This window comes from Vicia villosa, linkage group LG6 (assembly GCF_029867415.1).
Source record: "Vicia villosa cultivar HV-30 ecotype Madison, WI linkage group LG6, Vvil1.0, whole genome shotgun sequence".
Taxonomy (NCBI): Eukaryota; Viridiplantae; Streptophyta; class Magnoliopsida; order Fabales; family Fabaceae; genus Vicia; species Vicia villosa.
The window spans coordinates 163,701,693-163,725,646 of NC_081185.1; the positions used below are offsets into that span (position 1 = coordinate 163,701,693).

Genomic DNA, 23,954 nt, shown 5'->3' on the forward strand with positions numbered 1-23,954 from the left:
GTCATGGCGAGAGGAGCTGAGACTGTAGGATCGCAAGGTATCGTCTGCTCAAATCCAAACTGACGCATGACGCGCTCCGGAAGATAGCGTACAACAATGGTTGAGCTGGATGCCAACCATCCAGAATATAGAGCTATCTCGTCAAACGGAACCGCCTCCCGGTTCTCATCATAGCAGCAGTACCTGATGTCCTCCGCGGCCATGCGGTCATGAGCGCGCCTGTAGGGATCCGACACCTGGTTCCCTCTAAGGGGGGGGGGTGAAAGCACTGGCACGTGGCATGACCTATGTGTACTCCTCTACCTCTCCCCAGCCAATAATGTCTGGGAAGTGTTGTAGTATCCTACCCTAGAAAAAAACACGATTATTTTAAAGTACAATAAAAAACTATAAAAAAAGTAGAAGAGTGTAAGATTGTTACCACCAAAAGAGTACAACAACCCGTAACTGTCCTTGCCTTCCACAGACATTCATTTCCAAGTCTATGGTTATTGTACGTCAGTACCGCTTCTCCCCAGTTGTACTCATGGATACGTGCTATATTCGATAAGTACGTCAAGTAGACGACGTCTGTGTACGAAGAGCTCGTGTCCACAAAGAGCTGAGTGCCTATCAAATATAGGAAGTAACATCTCAGCGTCCGCTCTCTGTGTGTAGCCTGCTCCAACTCGTCCCCCTCAGCCTGCAGTGCCGCAGTGAGCTCCACATCATACTGTCTCTGCAGGAATCTAAACCTGACGTGGGCCCCTCGTGTCCTCTTCACCTCCACAGGGGCGTCATCGGGATCAGCTCCCAAATCAACAATCCTTAATGCCCTTTGTACACCTGGGACAAAATGGGTGGTTGAAAATAATCTTAGGCTGCGACTAAAGACCAGTGACTTCCTCCCAATTCTTGGAGCTTGGGCCTCTTTCTTTGTGCAAACATTAGAAGCAACTTCTAATCAATCACAATTTATAGCAAGGCGGTGTCGAGGACTGCTAGTCCTATTGAATGGTGGGCCTATAAATGTAGGATATATAATTACTCATAATATTAAACATATGGTCGACGCTGTCCAACACGCTTGAAGGAATTTTTGTATTATTATGGAATTTTTAAGGTTAGCCGGAGTTCCTACTCATCGATATGATGTGAATATCAGTCAGAAAGCACTCATCAATGCCACAGTAATTGAAAAAATCTAGCGTATTCGGCAAATGGGAGCCCAACCAGAATAAGACAACAACCAAGCAGGAAACAACGAAGAATTCTACAAATCAGACATTCCAAATATGGCAGCACCAATGCAAAATAATCTACCGAATTCTAAATTTTAGAGAAGAATGGAAGCGCATGCTGTGGGAATCACAAGATGGGCAAAGAGGTTTCACCTAATCTATACGCTAAGCTCGCACACTTTGATCCGGTATTCACAAACTTCTACAATCGACAGCAAGATCACATGCCGACAAGAAATTTAAGAGTTCGTTTTGCAACCGTTGAAGACATGGAGATTACTTTTGAGCTCTAGACAGAGAATAAGAAAGAATACGAGAGCACATCAGAGCTGAATGGGCAAGACAAAACGACGACTTTGGCAAAACGATGAGCGATATGCAAGACTTTTTTCGTTGATAATTCATGATTAAAAAGAATACGTAGTATTTTTAAAATATCAACAAGCTTGTCTATTTTCTAAGAGTTAGTGAAGAGTAATAGCTACTTATAAGTACTCTTCCCAATTGCATCTTTTAATTTTTGCTTAAAATTAATAAACAAGTTTGCTTCAATTGTTTCTTTCACATTTACAAATGATTGCAACTGTAGCATTATATAGATGAACGAAAAGCACCATTAGATAGAACTTGATCATCAGGTAGGTGACTTATGAATAGAAAGCGGAAGAGGTAAATGGAATCTACAAGCTTGTGCTCAATCTCCAAATACCTTAGCTAGTAAGGTTTAAGCCAAATATTTCTATTGTTTCCCAATTCTTTCTTTAAGTGTATCCATACTTTACTATTTTATCAAGTTTGAATTATTTTCAATTTAATTTGTCTAGTTTGATTTACACACAACGAGGCAGTTTCTTGTTTAAACTATGAACCTTTTAAGTCAACCCGTAACATTATGAACATCCTTTGCTAACCACTTTGAGCTTAGCCTTTTGTTTCGTTCTAAATTCTACAATTTTGCAAGCTTTGTTGTTTCCCAGCTACAATGGTCCACCATCTTGTTCGCATAATTTCTCAAACCCATCTTTGTTTGGAGTCATGTGCCAAGAGAAACCTGAATCCATAATCTATTCCTTACTAGAATTTTTGCTAGAAACCACCAGTACATCAGATGATTCATAATCATCTTGAAAAATAGTTGCATTGCCATTGTCATTGCCATCACTAAAACTCTTCAACCTGCCAGGTCACGCTTTTTTGTATGACCTTCCTTCTTATAGCGGTAACACCTAATGGCATAATCATCACCACTATAAGACTTATGTGGACATTTATCATTCTTCTTCACAAACTTACCATCCTTCTTCAAGAATTTTCCTAATTTTACAGATAATCTTTCACCAATAGATGTTGGCTTATGCTCATTTATTTCTTTCAATCCTTCTAGTACAAGGCTGATTGAACTTCTTCAAAGGTCTTTGTGAGATTTTGGATCGAACTCTAGTATGGCCGAAGGGTAGCTTCTTGGTTCGACAGGGTTAAGCATGAAGTCGAAGGTTGTTCACATGCTTGTGTCGAAGATGCTAGGGTTGTTAGCATGTTAAATTAGGTTTTAGTGTTTAAACCCTAATTTGTTAAGTTAGCTTGTTTATTAAGTTGACTTGTGTAATGGGCCTTGTGGAAAAAGCCCATTAGTTAGTATGTTAGGTTTTATTATAAATAGCATACTAGTCTCTCATCATTGCTAAGCTGCAAATCCTAATTTAGGGTGAGAGAGGTTATTTGTTATTCTTGTAAACTTGTAATCTTGTTTTAAGAGAAAGTGAAAGAATAGCAGTTATAACCAATTCTTGTGTTCTTATTCTCTTCCCTAATTCCCTATTATACTTTGTTATTGGTATCGTTTTTCACAACAAATTGGTGCGGTGAGCGTGGAGAAGATGCCTTCAACAAAGTATGAGATTGAAAAGTTCACCGGAGTGAATGATTTCGGTCTGTGGCGCTTGAAGATGAAAGCCCTACTGGTTCAGCAGGGTTGTTTGGAAGCGTTGAAGGGAGAGGCAGCCATGAATGCAGAATTGACGGCAGCGGAGAAGACGAATATGATCGAGAAAGCACACAGCGCAATTTTGTTGAGCCTTGGTGATAAGGTTCTCCGGCAGGTATCAAAGGAGACGACGGCATCAGGGTTATGGGTGAAACTTGAAAGTTTGTATATGACCAAATCGCTGGTAAATCGACTCTACCTGAAGCAAGCTTTGTATTCATTCAAGATGATTGAAGACAAAGTATTGGCTGAGCAGTTGGATATGTTCAACAAGCTGATTCTTGATCTTGAAAATATCGATGTAAAGATTGATGATGAAGATCAAGCGCTGTTACTATTGTGCGCTTTGCCTCGATCACATGCTCACTTCAAAGAAACTCTCTTGTATGGAAGGGAGTCCCTGACGTTTGAAGAAGTTCAATCAGCCTTGTACTCTAAGGACTTGAATGAACGAAAGGAGGATAAACCTTCGACTGTTGGCGAAGGTTTGGCCGTTAAAGGAAAACTCTTACGAAAGGATGGTAAGTTCGACAAGAAGAAAGGCAAAAGCCAGTCGAAGACTTACAGTGGCGAAGCATCTGGCATTCGATGCTACCATTGTAAGAAGGAGGGTCACACAAGAATGGTGTGTCCTGAACGCTTGAAATATCATGGAGGTAAGGATAATGGCAACGCTGCCATTGTTCAAGATGATTTCGAATCATCTGATGTTCTTGTGGTTTCAAGCAGTGACTCTAAGAAGGAGTGGATTATGGATTCAGGTTGCACTTGGCACATGACTCCAAACAAAGACTTGTTCGAGGAATTATGTGATCAAGATGGTGGATCAGTATTGCTGGGAAACAACAAGGCTTGCAAGATTGCAGGTGTTGGATCTGTGAGATTCAAGCTCCATGATGAGTCAATAAGGTTGTTGACTGAAGTCAGGTATGTTCCTGATTTGAAGAGAAATCTGATTTCTCTTGGTGAATTCGACAAGAAAGGATATGTTTTCCAAGGAGAGAAAAGTATCCTAAGAGTCATGAAGGGTTCGAAGGAAGTCTTGAGAGGCGTGAAGAAACAAGGCTTGTATACCCTTGAGGCTGAAGTTGTAAGTGGTTCGACAAATGTTGCATCCACGAAACCTTTGTCGAAAACAGAAATCTGGCACATGAGATTGGGCCATGTCAGTGAAAGGGGTCTGATCGAATTAGGGAAACAAAATCTGCTTGGTGGAGACAAAGTCGAAAAGCTGAAGTTTTGTGAACCCTGTGTACTTGGAAAATCTTGCAGAGTGAAGTTCAACAAAGGCAAACAAAGAACACATGGATCCCTTGATTACATCCATGCTGATCTTTGGGGGCCTGCAAGGTGTCCATCACATTCAGGAGCAAGGTATTTTCTATCCATAGTAGATGATTATTCCAGAAAATTATGGGTATTCATCCAGAAGACTAAGGATGAAACTTTTGAGAATTTCAAAAGTTGGAAGACTCTGGTTGAAAATCAGACTGGCAGAAAGGTCAAGAGGTTGAGAACCGACAATGGCCTTGAATTTTGCAATGAGGCATTCGACAGTTTTTGTGCTGCCTCTGGTATTGCAAGGCATAGAACTACTGCAGGTACTCCACAGCAAAATGGTTTGGCTGAAAGGTTTAATCGAACTATTTTGGAGAGAGTCAGATGCATGTTGACTAGTGCCGGTTTAAAGAAGGTGTTCTGGGCTGAGGCTGTTTCGACAGCAACATATCTGATAAACAGATGTCCTTCGACAGCGTTAGATATGAAGACACCTGAAGAAGTTTGGTCGGGACATCCACCAGATCTCGACAAACTGAGAGTATTTGGCTGCATAGCCTATGCTCACATTAGGCAAGACAAGGTCGAACCTAGAGCTCTGAAATGCATGTTCATGGGATACCCTGAAGGAGTCAAAGCTTATAGGCTATGGTGCCTAGAGCCAGGTCACAGGAGGTGTATCACCAGTCGAGATGTAGTTTTCAATGAAGCTGAAATGGCTTTTAAGAAAACTGATGATGTTGGTCGAAGTACAGAAACATCTAACGAAGAGCTGGAACAGGTAGAGATTCCTGTTGAGGTGGAGCATGTTGATGCTGAATTGCATATCCCAGATGAAGTCGAAGAAGAAGCAGAAGATGCTGAAGTTGAGGAAACTGACGATGACTACCTATTGTCGAGAGATAGGTCGAGAAGAGTCATCAAGCCACCTCAGAGACTTGGATATGCAGATCTTATAGCTTATGCCTTAATCTCTGCAAGTGAGGTTCTAGACGAAGAACCTAGAGACTATAAGGAAGTTATGAGGAGTCGAAATAAGACTGAATGGCTGAAGGCCATGGATGATGAGATGAAATCTCTTCATGATAATCATACTTGGGAACTGATCAAGAAACCTGATGGGGCAAGGTTAGTCAGCTGTAAATGGATTTTCAAAGTTAAGGAAGGAATTGAAGGAGTGACGTCGAAAAGATACAAGGCAAGGTTAGTTGCAAGGGGTTTCACTCAGAAAGAAGGTGTCGACTTCAATGATGTGTTTTCTCCTGTTGTGAAGCATAGGTCCATTCGAATGTTGCTTGCCATGGTGGCACAGTTCGATCTTGAACTGGAACAGATGGATGTGAAGACTGCGTTCTTGTATGGTGATCTAGATGAAACGATCCTGATGAGGCAACCTGAAGGGTATGTCGAAAAGGGGAAGGATGATTATGTGTGTAAGTTAAAGAGATCCTTGTATGGGCTGAAACAATCTCCTCGACAGTGGAATAGGAGATTTGACAAGTTCATGGCACGCATAAGTTTCATTAGAAGTCAGTTCGACCACTGTGTTTACTTCAGATTTCGACCTGGTAATTCATTTGTTATTTTGTTGCTTTATGTGGATGATATTCTCATAGCAAGCAACAGTGTCGAAGATGTGATGAGGGTGAAGGCTGAACTCAATAAGGAGTTCGATATGAAGGATCTGGGAGCTGCTTCCAGGATTCTTGGAATTGACATTCGAAGAGATAGAAAGAAGTCGAAGTTATGCCTATCTCAAGAGGCATATCTACGGAAGATTCTTGAAAAGTTTGGTATGTCGAATTCGAAGCCAGTTGTGACTCCAACAAACCCTCAATTCAAGCTGAGTATTGATCAGTGTCCCAGTACTGATGTGGAAAGAGCCTATATGAATAGCATCCCATATGCTAATATAGTTGGTTCTTTGATGTATGCTATGGTTTGTACTAGACCCGACATAGCATACGCAGTAAGTCTTGTAAGCAGGTACATGGCGAATCCTGGAAAGGCTCACTGGCAAGCATTGAAGTGGATTTTAAGGTACATAAATGGGTCTCTGAATAGAGTCCTAATTTATGGTGGAGCCTTGGGTGAAGATGGTAAAGCAGTAATCGAAGGATATGTCGACTCTGATTATGCAGGTTGTATGGATTCCAGGAAATCTATTTCTGGATATGTTTTCACTATGTTTGGCACAGCAATTAGTTGGAAAGCAACACTTCAGAAGGTTGTTGCTCTATCAACCACTGAAGCGGAGTACATTGCATTAACTGAAGCTGTGAAAGAAGCATTGTGGCTTGAAGGTTTTGCGAAGGAGCTGAAACTTCAAGGTCGAGGTATCACTGTTAAATGTGATAGTCAAAGTGCAATACACCTGTCGAAGAATTCAGCCTATCATGAGCGAACTAAGCACATTGATGTGAGGCTGCATTTCGTCAGAGGAGTAATCGAGCGTGGAGAAGTCCAAGTGCTGAAGGTTTCGACTGAAGACAATGCTGCTGATATGATCACCAAGACATTGTCGAGTTGCAAGTTTTTCCACTGTATGCAGTTGATAAAGCTGCATGAAGAAAGCTAGTTTGTTCCCTTGATGTTGTAGAGTTAGATCCAAGGTGGAGATTTGTGAGATTTTGGATCGAACTCTAGTATGGCCGAAGGGTAGCTTCTTGGTTCGACAGGGTTAAGCATGAAGTCGAAGGTTGTTCACATGCTTGTGTCGAAGATGCTAGGGTTGTTAGCATGTTAAATTAGGTTTTAGTGTTTAAACCCTAATTTGTTAAGTTAGCTTGTTTATTAAGTTGACTTGTGTAATGGGCCTTGTGGAAAAAGCCCATTAGTTAGTATGTTAGGTTTTATTATAAATAGCATACTAGTCTCTCATCATTGCTAAGCTGCAAATCCTAATTTAGGGTGAGAGAGGTTATTTGTTATTCTTGTAAACTTGTAATCTTGTTTTAAGAGAAAGTGAAAGAATAGCAGTTATAACCAATTCTTGTGTTCTTATTCTCTTCCCTAATTCCCTATTATACTTTGTTATTGGTATCGTTTTTCACAACAGTCTTAGACTCACTTCCATGAAAGAGGGTTTCTTTGAAATGAGCTTGAGTTCTTGGTAAAGCACACAACAACAACAATGCTTGATCTTCATCACTGATAGTAACCTCAATATTCTCCAGATCAGGAATTAGCTTATTTAACATATCTAGTTGTTCAGTCATGACTTTGTCTACACTCATATTGAATGAGTACACAACTTGCTTCATGTAGAGGTGATTGACCAACGATTTGGTCATATACAAACCTTCGATTTTCGTTCGCACACCTGTTGCAGTTTTCTCCTTCGAAACCTGCTGGAGAACCTTATCACCAAGGCTCAATACGATGATGCTGCGGGCTTTCTCTATCATCGTCGTCTTCTCCTTCGATGTTAGAGTAACATCCATCTTTTTCAATCCTTTCAACGCTTCTAATAAACCCGGTTGAACAAGAAGGGCTTGCATCTTCAAGCGCCATATACTGAAATCATTCACTCCTGTTAATTTCTCAATCTCATACTTTGTTGACGACATCTTCTCCTGCGCGCTCACCATACCAATTTGTTTTGTAAATGATGCACAAAAAACAGAGTATGGTTGACAAAGCTTTGTCAACAAGAAAACTGCAAAGTTAGAGAAGAGAGAAGAGAAGGGAGAAAGATGATTCAAATGGTATAAAATCCTAGATTGTTAATTCAATTACACATTAGGGAATAATATTTACAATTGAATCTCAACCACACCACTTTCTCCTCTAATCAAGATTGTTGAGAAGTGAGTAAACCCTAACTTTCAACTAAATTTTTCCACATGTATATAAAATTATGACAATTTATTTTAAATGAAAAATTAATGCTAATATTAGTTTAAATATTTCTGAGGTATCTTTAATCTATATAGTTTAACTTATTTATGATCACTAATCCCCTCATTGTCCATTGTTCTTGTTCAAGGTTATATAGAATATTGATATATAGTACAACAATTGATCAGTGTGAATAGGTCTTAGATGAACTATTCCATAAGTTTAATCCTAAGTGTTAATAGAATATTGATATATAGTACAATAATTGATAATGAGATAACATGATCATGAGAAATATTTACTTGGGCACAACTTCAAATAAATATTGTATAGGCACCCACGATATAAATAAATTAAAATTAAAACAATAATGAATGATTTGACTAAATTAATTCTCTTTTAAATTTTTTTATTTGTGTATGAGTGCTTAAATCACCTAAATTTGTGATTGTGCAAATCACATAAATTTTTTCATACTGGTTATACATGAGAGTGGAATCCCCCCATCACACCAAATTTTACGATGATGCTGAAGTTTGTTGTGGCAGTGGGAGATTGTGAGTATAATAACAGATAACGGGATGACATGAATTTTGGTTATATATAAATGAGTGGGAGTCTACTATCACACCAAATTTTAAGATGAATAGTGGTTAAAAAAACAAATTTTAAAAAATAAAAAATCATATATTTAGAAATATATGTGGGTGAGATTTTCAAAATATTTATTTGTTGAGTTACGAATAAATTCAATTTTTTTTTTTAAAATAATAAAGTTTTTTAAAAAATTACGTAAATGAGCAAAGTTTCAAAAATTTATAAAAATAGCCATATTTTCACCCTTTTTACACATTGTCGCCATCCTAGGTGGCGACTACACCTAAAAAAGAGATCAAGTCGCCATCCTAGGTGGCGACTACACTTAAAATTTAAATTTAAAGTTGTGGCTGTTTAAAACCGCCGCAAATATATGTGTTTTAAAAAAAATATATAGTTGCGTCGGTTTTGAACCGCCACAACTAAAAAAAAAAAAATTTAAATGTAGTCACCATCTAGGATGACGACAATGTGTAAAAAGGTGAAAAAATAATTTTTGTAATTGTTTTTAAACTTTAGTCATTTACGTAAGTTTTTTAAAAAAAACTTAGTTATTTAAAAAAAAAAATCAATAAATTCACTTAATGAAATGTACAAATCATAATCGGTAGTATTGGTGTAGTGGCTTCTATTTTTTTTTGTTTATCACCACCGGTTTAGTCCGGTTCGAGGTCAGTTCTAACATCAAATGGTTCCAGCCCCCTCACGATCGTTATTGTGGGAGATCGAACCGTGATTCTCCCTACTAAGTCTAGCACCAATCATCACTAGACCAACTAACAATTTACCTATGTCAGATTAAATCCATATAATTTTAAATATAAGGTTATTTTAAACACTCAAAGGATAATATTATTATTTAAATAAATTCACATGAAAGTGCATCATATAAATGATTTACCTATGTGAGATTAAATCCATATAATTTTAAATATAGGGTTATATACAAACATCTTAATAACTCACTCAAATAATACAAATATAACTAAAGACATTTGATAAACATATTATATTATAAACAACGGCAAAATATGAAACTTTAATTTATTTAATATTAAGGATATAACACAAGTACTTTCATAAAATATTGTATATTAAAAAATAAAATTGAATTTCATAAATTATTACATATCTTTAAAATAATTTCATATTTCTCAAATAATAGTTTCAGCAATAATTTCATAACATATTGTGTCACCAACTTCTTTTAATATTGTTATAGAGTACTCGAATCTTAATTTATATAACCATAAATCACAAGTACATTGAACAAAATATTATATTAATAATAACACACCAATATGGTATAATTATTATCAATATAATTTTTATTATAATTAAAATGAATTTAATTATTTTACTAAAAAAAAATACAATTATACCTATGATTGGTGAGTTACAATCATGCAAATTAAGATTGATTATATTTTATTCAAAATGATAAAAAAAAATTATACCCATGATAGGTGAGATTCCAATTATATAAATTAAAATTTATTTACTTAATTATCTAAAATAAAACTCTCAAAATAATAAAACTACAAATATTTTCGTAAAAATATAATTTTATATATTTATTTATTTATTTGAGTGTATAGCAAGAAATAAATTTATAAAAAAATAAAAAGTTTTTATTTCAAAATATATATTCTCAAAGAATTTGACATTCATAATTGCAATTAGAGCAATAAGCATTGGACTTACAGAATTTGGGAGACAGTTTTAGAAAGAGTGAATATTAGAAACAAATTTCTCATTATATGAAGTTATATAATAATTCACAAAATATTAAAAAAAATGATTCACAAGATTTTCAAAAATTATTATTATTTTAGAGAATAATTAAGAATGACAACACATATCTTGTAAGATTTGAGAAACTACAATTGAGAAGAAAAGAATGAGTATGAAAGGATTACTACTTTATTATTGTTTAGGGTTTTCAAAATATTTTAATTGTATAATAGGATAACGATTAAATAAGTAAATGGCTGCCAATCTATTCAAACACAAAACTCAATCAAATAATTCATCTATAATTAATGTTTGATAACAATTAACAATAATATAATTTAGGCAAAATAGTCATTTTGGTCCCTTAACTATACCCTTAAGTTCAGGTTGGTCTCTTAATTTATTTTGTGTCACATTGGTCAATTAACTTTTAAAACGTTTCATTTTAATCCATTTTGTCTAATTAACGGCGGAGTTAGGACCGTTTTTCAAATTTTTTTCGTCGCTAACAGAAAGGATGAAAATGAAACATTTTGAAAGTTAAGAGACCAAAGCGACAAAAAAAATAAGAGACCAATATAAACATAAGAGTATAATTAAAAGATTGAAATGAGTATTTTGCCTATAATTTATCAACAATTAATTATGTTAGTCCATTTTATTAATTAAATATAACTAATCTAACGTAAATATGAGAGTTCTATAGAAAATACTATCTTTGTTTTTTATTATATTCACTATGATCATTATTATAAAAATAATTGAGCCAAATATAAACTCTAATTTTATATGTAAAAATTAAAAAATTTAGTGAAGATTCATTTTGCTCCCTCACAAAAATTACACAACCCTAATCAGTCCTTAAAAAAACCTGATTTAATTCCTGATAAAATTTAACCGAAGCCAAAATTATTTTTTATAAGGATTCAAACCTAAAACTTTTAAAGAATATTTTAAGTCTTTAACACTAGACCAATATGCATTCGTGACGAATAATTTCCAAGATTTTTAATAATTTTGAATTTAAAAAAAAAATTAAAATTTAAACTATTAAATTGAGGTTTTTTTTTGTGAGAGACTAATTTAAACTATTTTTTTTTGCTTTTGATTTATAAAATTTAATAAAGAGTTTCGTTTTGAATCAAAATATTGCTTGATTTAATTTTATCATTGCTTCTCTAGTCACTCTAGTACACTACAGTAAAAAAAAACTTAGGTAAAAACTGTTTTCAACTCCATTTTTACTCTATTCATTTGATGAGAATGAAAGTGAACTTTCTATAACAATACATAATAATGAGATTCAATAAAATACTGTGCAATGCATAGCATAAGAGGAGAAAATAAACAAGCAAAGTTGTGAACAAACAATTGATAAGATTATTATTATTATTATTATTATTATTATTATTATTATTATTATTATTATTATTATTATTATTATTATTATATTAAAATGAAAGTTTTAGTCCTACAGCCTAGCCTATTAATAATATAAAAGGTTGGGACAATCTATTCCAGAATTGACAGAATGTTGGGAAATACTGATTGGTTCCATTATAGTGATGGTAAAATCTTGAAGTGTCTGCCCCCCAATGTGTCGGATCATGCTTTGTTGTGTTTTGAGATGAAGATGTGTAGGAAGAGCAAGGTGAGAAGGTTTAAATTCTATAACTGCATAACTGAACTTCCTGGATTTCAGGATGTAGTTAAACAGTGTTGGAACCAACCCATCTCTGGAAATGCCATGTTTGTGCTATGGAATAAATTGCAAAGATTGAAGCCTGTTTTGTCTCAATTCAGTAAAAATGTAACCAACCTGAGCACTCAGTTGAGGGATGCCAGGAATGACCTTGAGAGGGCTCAAGTGGATCTCAGTCAGAATAAAATGGATGCTGTGTGCATCAACAAAGTCAAGGAGCTTACTGATAAAGTTGTTCATCTGAATAACTTGGAGGAAAGTATGTTAAAGCAAAGATCCAAAGTGGACTGGATGGCTAAAGGTGATAGTAGCACTGCCTATTTCTATGCTACTATTAAGGCTAAGCATCAACAAAGTAGCATGGATGTTCTGCACAAGGAGGATGGGACTGTCCTTACTGAGCAGAGGGATATTCACAATGAAGTTATCAGTTTCTATAGAGGTCTTATGGGTAGCAAAGCAAAGAATTTGAAGGGTGTGGACATAGAAGCTTTGAGGAAAGGCAAGCAAGTTAGTAATTACCAAAGAGATCAACTGGTGGCCCCTGTTACTGAGCATGAAATTGAGGAAGCACTGAAGGGCATTGGTGACTTGAAGGCCCCAGGTATTGATGGTTATGGGGCAAGATTCTTTAAGGAGTGCTGGTGCATTGTCAAAAAGGATGTTATTGAGGCTGTCCAGGAATACTTTACTCAAGGTAAACTGTTTAGAGCATTTAACAGCACCATTGTGACCCTGATCCCTAAACATGCTAGGGCTAATACTGTTAGAGAATTCAGGCCTATAGCTGGGTGCACCACCTTTTACAAGATTATTTCTAAAATTCTGACTAACAGATTGGGTAAGGTGTTGAGAGATATTATACATACTAGCCAAGCAGCTTTTGTACCAGGGTAACAGATTCATCATCATATTCTTTTGGCTACTGAGTTACTGAAAGGGTATGGCAGGAAAAATGGAGCTCCTAACTGTATGATGCAGCTTGACCTTCAGAAGGCCTATGATATGGTGGATTGGCATTCTCTTGAGTGTATTCTCCATGAAATAGGTATGCCTAAAAGATTCATTGATTGGATAATGTTAAGCACTACTACTGTCACTTATAGATTTAAGATAAATGGAGAGTATTCTGATATTTTGGCAGCAAAAAGGGGGCTTAGGCAAGGAGATCCTATCTCCCCATTATTGTTTGTCATCATGATGGATTATTTGCAAAGAATTATGGTGAAGATGACTACTAACAATGCCTTCAAGTTCCATAGTAAGTGTGCTAGTCTTGGTATCACTCATCTTGCTTTTGCTGATGATGTTCTTTTGTTTAGTAGAGGAGACATTACTTCTATTCAGCTCATGATGGATGCCTTTCAACAATTCTCTGATTCTACTGGCCTCAGTGTGAACCCTCAGAAGTGCAAAGTTTTTTGCAGTGGTATGGAGGAAGAGAGTATAGAGAAAGTCCATGAGATTACTGATTTTGGGAGGGGTACTCTGCCTGTTAGATATTTGGGAGTTCCTTTAGCAAGTAAAAAATTGGGCATGGTTCACTATCTACCTTTGATTGAAAAAATTCTGAACAGAATTAGGCATTGGTCCTCAAAATTACTGAGTATAGCTGGTAGAGTCCTGTTGGTGAAGAGTATTTTCCTGGCAATTACACAGTACTGGATGATGTGCTTCCCTATCCCCAAATTTGTTATTCACAAAATAGAAGCTATTTGTAGAGCTTTTGTGTGGACTGGGACTGAAAAGAGTAAGAAGAGCCCGATTGCGTGGAAACGGGTGTGTAGCCCAATCAAGAACGGAGGTCTGAATCTTATTGACATGGAGGTTTGGAATAGGGTTACTATGCTTAGATGCTTGTGGAATATAAGCTTGAAGATGGATTCTCTTTGGGTCAAGTGGGTGCATACGGTTTATTTGAAACATGAATCTGTGTGGACTGCCAAAATACCTAGTACTGCTACTTGGATTTTTAAGGATATAATGGCTAGAAGGGAAGACATGAATCAGATTGGAAATTGCTGGAATAATATGCAGAGTAGAGGAAAATTTTCTATGAAGCTCATCTATGATCAGCTGTCCAAGGATGCTGACACAGTGGATTGGAGCCATATTATTCAACATAATGCTGCGCGTCCTAGAGCAGTGATCTGTCTCTGGCTTGTGTTTCATAGTAGGCTGGCGACAAAGAGTAGGCTCAAACGGTTAGGACTGCTGCAAGAGGATCAGTGCAGTTTGTGTACTGAGCACGAGGAGGACATTGACCATCTGTTGGTTAACTGCAGTGTTACTAAGCATGTCTGGAAGGAGGTTCTAGATTGGATTGAGGTGAAGCATCAGCCGGGTCAGTGGCAAGAGGAGAAAAAGTGGATTGTTCAAAATACTAAAGGGAAAGGATTCCATCCTCACATGTTGAAAATCGCCATCGCCGAGACTGTGTATGGCATATGGATGTATCGCAACAAGCGTATTTTTGATTCAGGTGCTAATGAAGAAGCAAATAGAATAGTTCCCAAGATCATAGATTCTATTGTTTATAGAGGTTGGTTAAAGGCCAAATATAGGAAAAGAATTGGTTTGCTTATGATGTAAGGCATAGTAGATGTCTGTATAGCTCTTGTATATAATTCTTTGATATATATATATATATTCTTTTTTCTCAAAAAAAAAAAAAATAATATAAAAGGTTATAAAAAACTAAAAACTAATAAACGTTAATAATTATAAAATTATCAATAATGATAATAATAATAATAATAATAATAATAATAATAATAATAATAATAATAATAATAATAATAATAATAAAATTAATTGTATAATGATCTTATCAATTCTCAATTCACAATTGCCTTTTTATTTCCTCTACTTATATGTTATGTATTGTAGTGTATTTTATAGTATCTCTTTATTATGTAGTGTTATATAAAATTCATTTTCATTCATCAAATGAATAGAGAAAGATAAAAGAATTGAAAGTAGTTTTTAACTTAAATTTATTATTGCAATGTGTAATAGAGTGATTGGAAAAAGAAGAAAAATCAGACCCAACCTTAGAAATACTCTAAACCATCGATTTTTTATTTTATTTTTATCAATTTTCTTATTTAAATCTCATTTCTTTTGCAGGTTAGTTTTTAGGTCCAAACAAATTGGTTAGGGTTCTGGTTTTTGGTCTGATTGATAGAATTGACAATTTAAAGTGATATTTATTCTAATAAGTGGATGTATTTTGACAATTTCTACAGTTTACTAGAATACACCCAGTTGTTTTTATGAAGATGTGTACTATTTTTTTAATTAATAATTACTAAAATAAACCTTCATAAAAATAAGTTGGTCTACATTAACAAACCCATCGGTCCAACATATAGATAGGGACATTCCATATACTAATTTGAATAATCAGTCTTTCATTCCAACTCATATCAATTGGATTTCTTAGATATCCATATGAAATTAAATAAATGATGTATGTGCATGGGTGTGCTATGTAATATATATTGTTACTTTGCAAGTAATATTTTATTTCACTATCATTTGTTGTTCTCTTTTCCTTCATTCTTTTTAATAGCAAATAGAATATATTTAAAAAGAGATAAACTCACAATAAAAACATCCACACCTAGATAAACAATCATAGTGGTTATTTGGTTAACAACAATGTGGAGTTTATGGTTGATGCGCAATGAGATTATCTTCAAAGAAGCAGTGTGCAATTTTGATAATTGTACGACGACTATTGTTACTAAATCGTGGCATTGGTAACTTTCTTTTTGTATTTTAGCGGATGGTTGTAATTTCTCTATTTGAAATACTCTTCTTCTTCTTCTTCTTCTTCTTCTTCTTCTTCTTCTTCTTCTTTATTTTAAGAAGTAAGTGGGTCTTGCGTTTGTATTTCGGGTGGAGTATCTCTTATACTTCTATCTAATAGATTTGTCTATTAAAAAACAACAAATAACACAAACATGTAAACATTACTGTAGAGGGGACCACCCAAAAACAAACCGTAGCTACTAAAAAACCTCGTCACTAACATGTTAAATCTCAAAACAATCGAATTCACCTTCAATATATAACATCACAATAAAAGAGAATAAAAAACAACCATCAATTTTCAAATAGAAAATTTCTTTACCCACCTCCCTATGGGGGTCACCCCCAGCGAAAACTCCACTTTATCCCTGCTTCGGAAATGGATTTCCGAAGTTTTTTTTTTTTTAAAAAATTTTCAGACTTCGGAAGTGCATCTCCGAAAACACCAAATGGGGGGTGTTTTCGGAGATGCAATTCCGAAAACACCTTTTTTCAGATTTTGGGGGATTTCGGAAATGCACTTCTGAATTATGTAGAAACTGTGTTTTTTTTTATGTTTTTGGAAACTCTCTCGTATTTTTAATTAAAGGAAGACGGCAAATAAAATAAGCGACATATAAACAGAAAATACTAATATGATAAAAATAGTAATATATACAAGCCGATCCGATCCAAATCCAAATAATAATAGTGTGCGAAAGATACAATCCGAAAACAAAAAAAAATAAACCCGACCACTACTGGGTATGCCTAACCCTCTCTCCCTGGGACCTCCTCTGCCGCCTCTATGCCGCCGCACGGCCCGCATCAGTGACGATCATCTTCATCACGGCGACTGCCTCTGGACCGCCCTGATGAACAACACCTCGATCCAACGCGTCCCACCCAAGCATCTCTATCCGCTGGCAGATCGGCAGGAGATCAATGGCGTGGTCATTCTCGGCCTGCTGGTTCTCCAGGATCTCCTCGTGTGCTGGCCTAGGAGCGCCGGGAGCGTTGGGTGTCAGCAGAGGATGTGATACCCGATAGAACCATGTGACGTATCCCTCCACACTGTGCCAGTCCTGGGTGACCCGAATGCGACGATACTCCTCCGGTACCACATGATGCTCCCAATCCTCAAATATGGCAGTGAGCTGCACTCGGGTCACTGTGTCGGGAGCAGCCTCAAAAGGTGACCTGGGTATCATCTGCACAAATCCGAACTGCCGCATGCACCGCTCAGGGAGATACCGGACCATGATGCTGGTCCCGCATGCCAACCAGCCAAAATATAAAGATATGCCGTCAAAGGGGACAACCTGAGTGTAGTCGCTGAATGGCCTCCAGGTGACGTCATCGTGCATCGTGCGGTCCAGGTACCCACGGTATGGTCCCACCGCATTGTTCCCCCTCTGGAGAACGTATCTGGCGGGCCTGGGCTTGGCGTCAACGTACTCAGGATCAATGTGAAAGCCATGGATCCGGGAGAAGTAAGAGATGATCCAGCTCTGAAACACAAACACGATAATGTAACGTACCGTAAGTAAATACGAAACATAAATAAATACGAAACACAAATACGAAACATAAATAAATACGAAACAATTAAAATGAAACGTACCGTGAGTAGTGTGCAGGATCCGGTCAACTGCCTCGTCCTCCAGTTGGAGGCCTCATTCAGCTTCTGGTATAGGTATGCCAGAGTAGCTGCCCCCCAGTTCCACTGGTGAACGGTGGTCAAGTCCATGAAGTAGCGGAGGTAGGTCACGTTGACGTACCTCGCACTCTTGTCCACAAAGATCGCAACACCTACCACATGCATGTACCAGCACCAGAGAGCGCAGCCACGGTGATAATGTGTAAATAGGTCGTCACCCGCATCCTCGGCTTCGGCCGCCGCCACCAGGTGGTGCTCGAAATAGCGGCTCAGTGTGGTGAACCGGATATGAGGCCCAGATGTCGTGATGCACTCATAGTCAGCAACTTCGGGCTCCATACCCAAATAGAGCGCCATCCACTGACTGGCTTCGACCCTCTTGATCCGGGAGTGGGTCAACAGCGCCCCCTGATCGGCAGGTGGAGAAGACACTACACATCATGCAAGGTGATCGTCATCTCCCCAAGCGGTAAGTGGAAAGAAGACGTCTCCTTGTGCCACCGCTCCACAAAGGCCCCCTGCATGGCGTGGCTGATGGTGGAATACCCCGTCATGCAGAGCCCACTAAGCCCTGAAGCTCTCACCGCGTCGTTAAACCACTCGGCAGTCGGTTTAAACAGACTAAAAACCTTCCGGGCGTGGTTCACCATTTTCAACGGCTCTCTCTCCTGTTACAAAAAAACAAATAAAAAAGTATGTTAAATAGACCGTTAAGAAAATATTGAATAAAAGTCTAAATTATAAACGGTTAAATAATGTAGTCGGGAAAATTATAAAAAAATACCTCTCCCTCCCAGATACGCCGAGCGACGTGCTCGTGGTAGGTAAGCAGCACGGAAGTGTCACTGGGCCCTCCCGGGTAGCCCTCCTCCTGCTCATCCTCCTCCCCGAGTGGAGGGTCAACATCCGGTACCTCCTCCGCCTCGTGATATGACACTGCCACCTCCTCCTCCTCCTCCTCCTCCTCTCGCTGGCGGGAAGAAGATACCCGAGCCAGACGACTCCTCGATCCAGGTGTAGAGGTACCCTCGTCCATCTCCACGGGAACTCGCACACGTCGTCCCCGGCCCTGCCCCCGTCCCTGTGTCGACGCCAGCTGCGCCGCCGCCTGCTCGCGTCTAGTCGACACAGTCTGGGTCTCTCTACCCTGTCTGATGCGTGCTTGGTTGTCTGACATGTTCCTGAAAACAATTGAAATCGATTAATATGCGAGACAACATAAAGAACTAAAAAAAATTGCACTTCTGATACAATTCGGAAGTTCATTTCCGAAACTAGGAATGAAGGTGTTTTCAGAAATGAACTTCCGAAACACCCCTGCGAGGAAGTTTTCTGCAACTTTCATGGCAGACCCCTAAAACAAAGTTCAAAACTATGTTTACACATTCTAAACAACCTAAATATCAGTACCAACCTAACCTAATACATTTTTTGCTATTTGTAAACACCCTAATATGAATTTTAATCATAGATCTAAAACTCAAAATACTTACCGATTGATGAGATTGGAGGGCTTTTGAATGTAGTATAGGAAGCTTATTGGATCCTTTGATGTAGCATTGGAAGTGTTTGCACAAAATTTCTCTGGGGTTGTGTTTGATGTTGAATTAGGGTAAATGAATGAGGGAGGGGGGCTGTTTTGCTTAATCTGCAAAACGCGCAATATTTCGGAAATGAATTTCCGAAATGGTGTTTTCGGAAATGCATTTCCAAAATAAGTCAAATTTAAAAAAAAAAGGCGCTTTCGGAGATGCATCTCCGAAAACACCTTTTTCTTGCATTTCGGAAATGCATTTCCGAAGTCAGGGGTATATGTGGTTTTTCACCAGAGGTGACCTAGAAGGTTGGGAGGTGGGCAAAGAATTTTCCTTCAAATAAACCAAACACTCGATCCCTTATATGTGCAAGTAGATGATAGAGTTTTAATTAAAGTTAATCCGTGAAGATGCAAGAGTTCAATACAAATCACCTACAAAATTATGACAGGAAGTTAATTGAGGTCTATATTAGCACATAATTATGTGTATTCTTATATATAAAAAAAATATTTATTTATTTACAATCGAATCAATTGGAAGTTAATTGTTGTTTTTTAATAGACAAATCTATTAGATAGAAGTATAAGAGATACTCCACCCGAAATACAAACGCAAGACCCACTTACTTCTTAAAATAAAGAAGAAGAAGAAGAAGAGTATTCCAAATAGAGAAATTACAACCATCCGCTAAAATACAAAAAGAAAGTTACCAATGCCACGATTTAGTAACAATAGTCGTCGTACAATTATCAAAATTGCACACTGCTCCTTTGAAGATAATCTCATTGCACATCAACCATAAACTCCACATTGTTGTTAACCAAATAACCGCTGATTGTTTATCTAGGTGTGGATGTTTTTATTGTGAGTTTATCTCTTTTTAAATATATTCTATTTGCTATTAAAAAGAATGAAGGAATAGAGAACAACAAATGATAGTGAAATAAAATATTATTTGCAAAGTAACAGCATATATATTACAAACATATATATTACATAGCACACCCATGCACATACATCATTTATTTTATTTGATATGGATATCTAAGAAATCCAATTGATGAGTTGGAAACAAAGACTGATTATTCAAAATAGTATATGCATGATCTTTTTTGTTGGACATTTAAGTGGAAATTTCCACAGCCATCTTCAGAAAGTCTTTTGCTTTAGAGTTAGAGCTAATATTGAAGAGCTCTTTTACTGCAAGCTTAGAGCCAATAGTGAAAAAGTGTTCAGCCTTAGTTTTGGAGGAAAAACACCACCCATATGGGATTTTAGAATTAGGATAACTACCGCAGAAGTTTCCATTGCTCTTCTTAACACAATCGCCATGAGATTGACATAAGTAGGGGTGTTCTTCAACCATCTTTACAATTGGTTTAGAATGAATTGGATAGATACACTGACCCACAAATAGTCCCCATGGAATACACCGACAATCATCTGGATAGCCGCATGGTGGAATCTGAAATGGCGAACATACACCCGAACAATCCGCTTCTACGTTCTTCATCGAAAACATTACTTCAAAAGATAAGGTGTGTAAAAATAGTTAGGACTTAATGATATAGTAAATAAAAATATAGAGCAGATATTGTTCAATTTTTCATGATAAGTTATAAAACACAAGTTAAAATGCATGGTATTTATAAATATTGGTGAGAAAGATGTCCAATATACATACAAAATGTGACAACCAAAGGAACAAGCTTAACATAAGCCATAGTTGGATCAAAAGAAATAAGCTACAGCAGTATTATTTTTTTTAACTATGAGCTTAGCTTTGTGTTGCATTATGATTCTTTGAATGCAACAATTTATAGAAGCATGAGAATCCTAAAGACAATAATGTCCCTATCTATGGTGGACTGATGGCGTTGTTTAGTATTTAACAAAGTATCTTTTTTCTGTAGAATCCATCATACTTATTCTTACATTGTTATACGATTCTATCTTACCTTGTCGGGTATCGGTAAAAAAAAATTAATCTTAACCTTTTCATTAATCTTAAAATTTTAACTTTTATCATTTAATTAGATCTCTCACTTTATATTAATAATAATTAAAATACACCAAAAAATATATAGCAAGAAATAAAAATAATATTATGTAAGTTTCACGGTAATCAAAATCGAATCGGACGCCGATTGATCAGTTAGACCGAAAACCGAAATCATAACCAATTTATTTGGACCTAAAGACCGACATGCAAAAGAATCGAGATTTAAATAAAAAAATTGATCAAAAATTAAAAAATTGACAATTTAAAGTATTTCTAAGGTTGGGTCTGATTTTGCTTTAAATTAATAAAATTATGATAAAGGGTTTCATTTAATCAAAATATTGCTTATTTACTTTTCTTATTTCTTCTCCAATCACTCTGGTACACATTACAATAAAAAAAAACTTAAGTAAAAACCATTTTCAATTCTTTTGTTGTCATTTTGATGAATGAAAATGAATCTTGTATAACAAAACATATTAAAAATTTGGACCTATCTACCTAGTCTATTAAAAATATAAAAGACTATAAAAACTAAAAAAATTATTAAGTGTTACTTATTAAAAAGAAATTGGAAAATAAAAAGTATTAAAATATTATCAATAAATTTTTTATACCATTTTAAAAACATAATTATTCTTGTGTATTAATTTTTTTAATAAGGGGCCATATATTGATAAGATAAAAAGCTACACAAAAAGGTGGAGAGACTTGATCAAAACCCACTCAAAAAGCTATAAATCTAATAAAGAACATATATTTCAAGTCATTTTCTCTCTCTTCGAAAGCTCTAACGTCTCTCTAGGAGAGAGTTAGGGTCCCGTTCTTGCTTCTCATGGTCGACGGCGTTAACAACAAGGACTACGGTGGCTGGAGGAGGGTGATACACAAACGGAGCGGAGGAGGAAAGAGTGCGGGGTGGGACGTATTTCCATGGGGAGGAAGATTTTCAAATGTAAAGGTCAGCGAAGAGAAGAAGACGACGGAGGCGATTTCTTTCTATGTATCTGAGTTCCCGGATTCACATTCAGCCAGAGATCTGTTTGAACTTTTCGGCTGCGTGGGGAACGTGGTGGAGGTAGCGGTGGCTCCGAGAAGGAACAATATAGGAAAACGATTCGGTTTTGCCCGATTTCTTGAGGTGGAGGATGGGAGGATGATGGCGGTAAGGTTGGATAACATTTTGATATCTGGGAAGAAGATCCACGTTAATCTTCCTCGATTCCAAAGAGGCGTGAAGGAGAAGGGGGTTAAGGGTGTAAGGGGCTTTGGTTCTGTTCAACCTAAAGGGGCTTTCAGAGATCCGGCGGTCGCGATTAGGGATTCGAGGTCGTTTGCGAAAGTGGTTGCGGGAAATGCCGAGTCTTCTGGCAAGGAGATTGGCTTTACTCCGAATCTGGTGTTTCATTCAAATGAGGAGAGAAGGCAGAGACTCAAGAAGGCATTTGTAGGAACCACGCTGATTCCAGGAGCAGCTTACAATATTCAGGTTCACATGGAAATGGAGGGTATTCACGCTGTTAAAGTCAGTCCTCTTGGGGGCAATTTATGTCTGTTGGAAGAATTGGAGGCAGGGTACATTGAAGATTTTTTGGGAACAGAAGTAAACTGGTGGAATGCATGGTTTAGTGAAATCAAAAGGTGGGAGATAGGTATGGTGGATGAATACAGGGAGGTGTGGTTGAGGATTTATGGAATTCCGGCTTTGGCTTGGCACCCAGACTTCTTCGTGAAGATGGCAGAGATATGGGGCTCCTTCATTTGCATCGACGAGAAAACTGCGGATGGCAAAGTGATGGACGTGGCACGTATAATGCTGAGAGTTCCGTTGGTTACGTCTTTCCCGAACAAAGTTTCAATTAACATCGATGGTGTCTTGCTCAACGTCCTTGTGAGAGAAGACGCTTTGGGTATCGCTCGCAATAGCCCAGGTACCCCGTATTCCTTTTCTTCTGCTGTTTCTGAATCATCGGAATTCGATGATTTCAGTTGTGATAATAGCGCTGCGGTGGGAGATGATTTTAATACTCTGTGTTCTGAAGATAGTATCCATAGATTTTCATCTGAGTCTGAGAAAATTAGCTCGAACAGGAACAAGGCCGATGACGTGAATGAATCTGTAGGTGGTGATGTGGTTCTCTCTTCGCCCATGGTGGTGCGGAATAAGAACGATAATTGTTATGTCGAACCGGGATGGAGGTCTGGGACAGAAGGGGGTGGTTACGATGGGAGGGACACTGGTGACGGTGGGTTGAAAGGTGTGGGGAGTATTAATAGTGAAGGGAAGCGGCAGATTGAATTAAGGGGTGGGAGTGTATTCGGTGGAGAGTTAGTGGCAGCAATGAGTCATGAGGCAGTGGGGCCGTGTTCCAATTGCAAGAAGGGAGGTTTTGATGGAGAGTTGGAAAGGATAAGGGAATTGTGTGGGGAGGAAACAGGGGACGATGGTAGAAAGGGGAGCAGTTGGCCGAATCTCAGTGTGGACCAAACTGTGGTGGGGTGTTCCATAAGGTTGAGGGAGAATTTGTTGCATAATAAAGGAACTAAAAAGTTAAGATGGAAGAATATTAATGGTGTGGGAGGTGCAGGTAATATTAGTCTGGG

General features: G+C 37.2%; 1 protein-coding gene across 1 annotated transcript; it reads right to left on the reverse strand.

Moving 5' to 3' along the window:
• Positions 1 to 20,312: 20,312 nt before the first annotated feature.
• LOC131613078 (albumin-1-like) lies at positions 20,313 to 21,125 on the reverse strand. Its single transcript, XM_058884791.1, has 2 exons — positions 21,033 to 21,125; positions 20,313 to 20,872 (listed from the first exon to the last, which is right to left on the reverse strand). Exons 1-2 carry the CDS (start codon positions 21,070 to 21,072, stop codon positions 20,472 to 20,474), a joined length of 441 nt encoding a protein of 146 aa, XP_058740774.1. The 5' UTR covers positions 21,073 to 21,125; the 3' UTR covers positions 20,313 to 20,471.
• Positions 21,126 to 23,954: the final 2,829 nt, after the last annotated feature.

Excerpts from the sequence above, each read along its gene's own strand:
- LOC131613078 (XM_058884791.1), bottom strand. The coding sequence starts at position 21,072 with ATGGCTTATGTTAAGCTTGTTCCTTTGGTTGTCACATTTT. Across the intron at positions 20,873-21,032 it reads TCCTTTGGTTGTCACATTTT|TAATGTTTTCGATGAAGAAC; the intron begins GTATGTATATTG and ends TATCTTTTGAAG.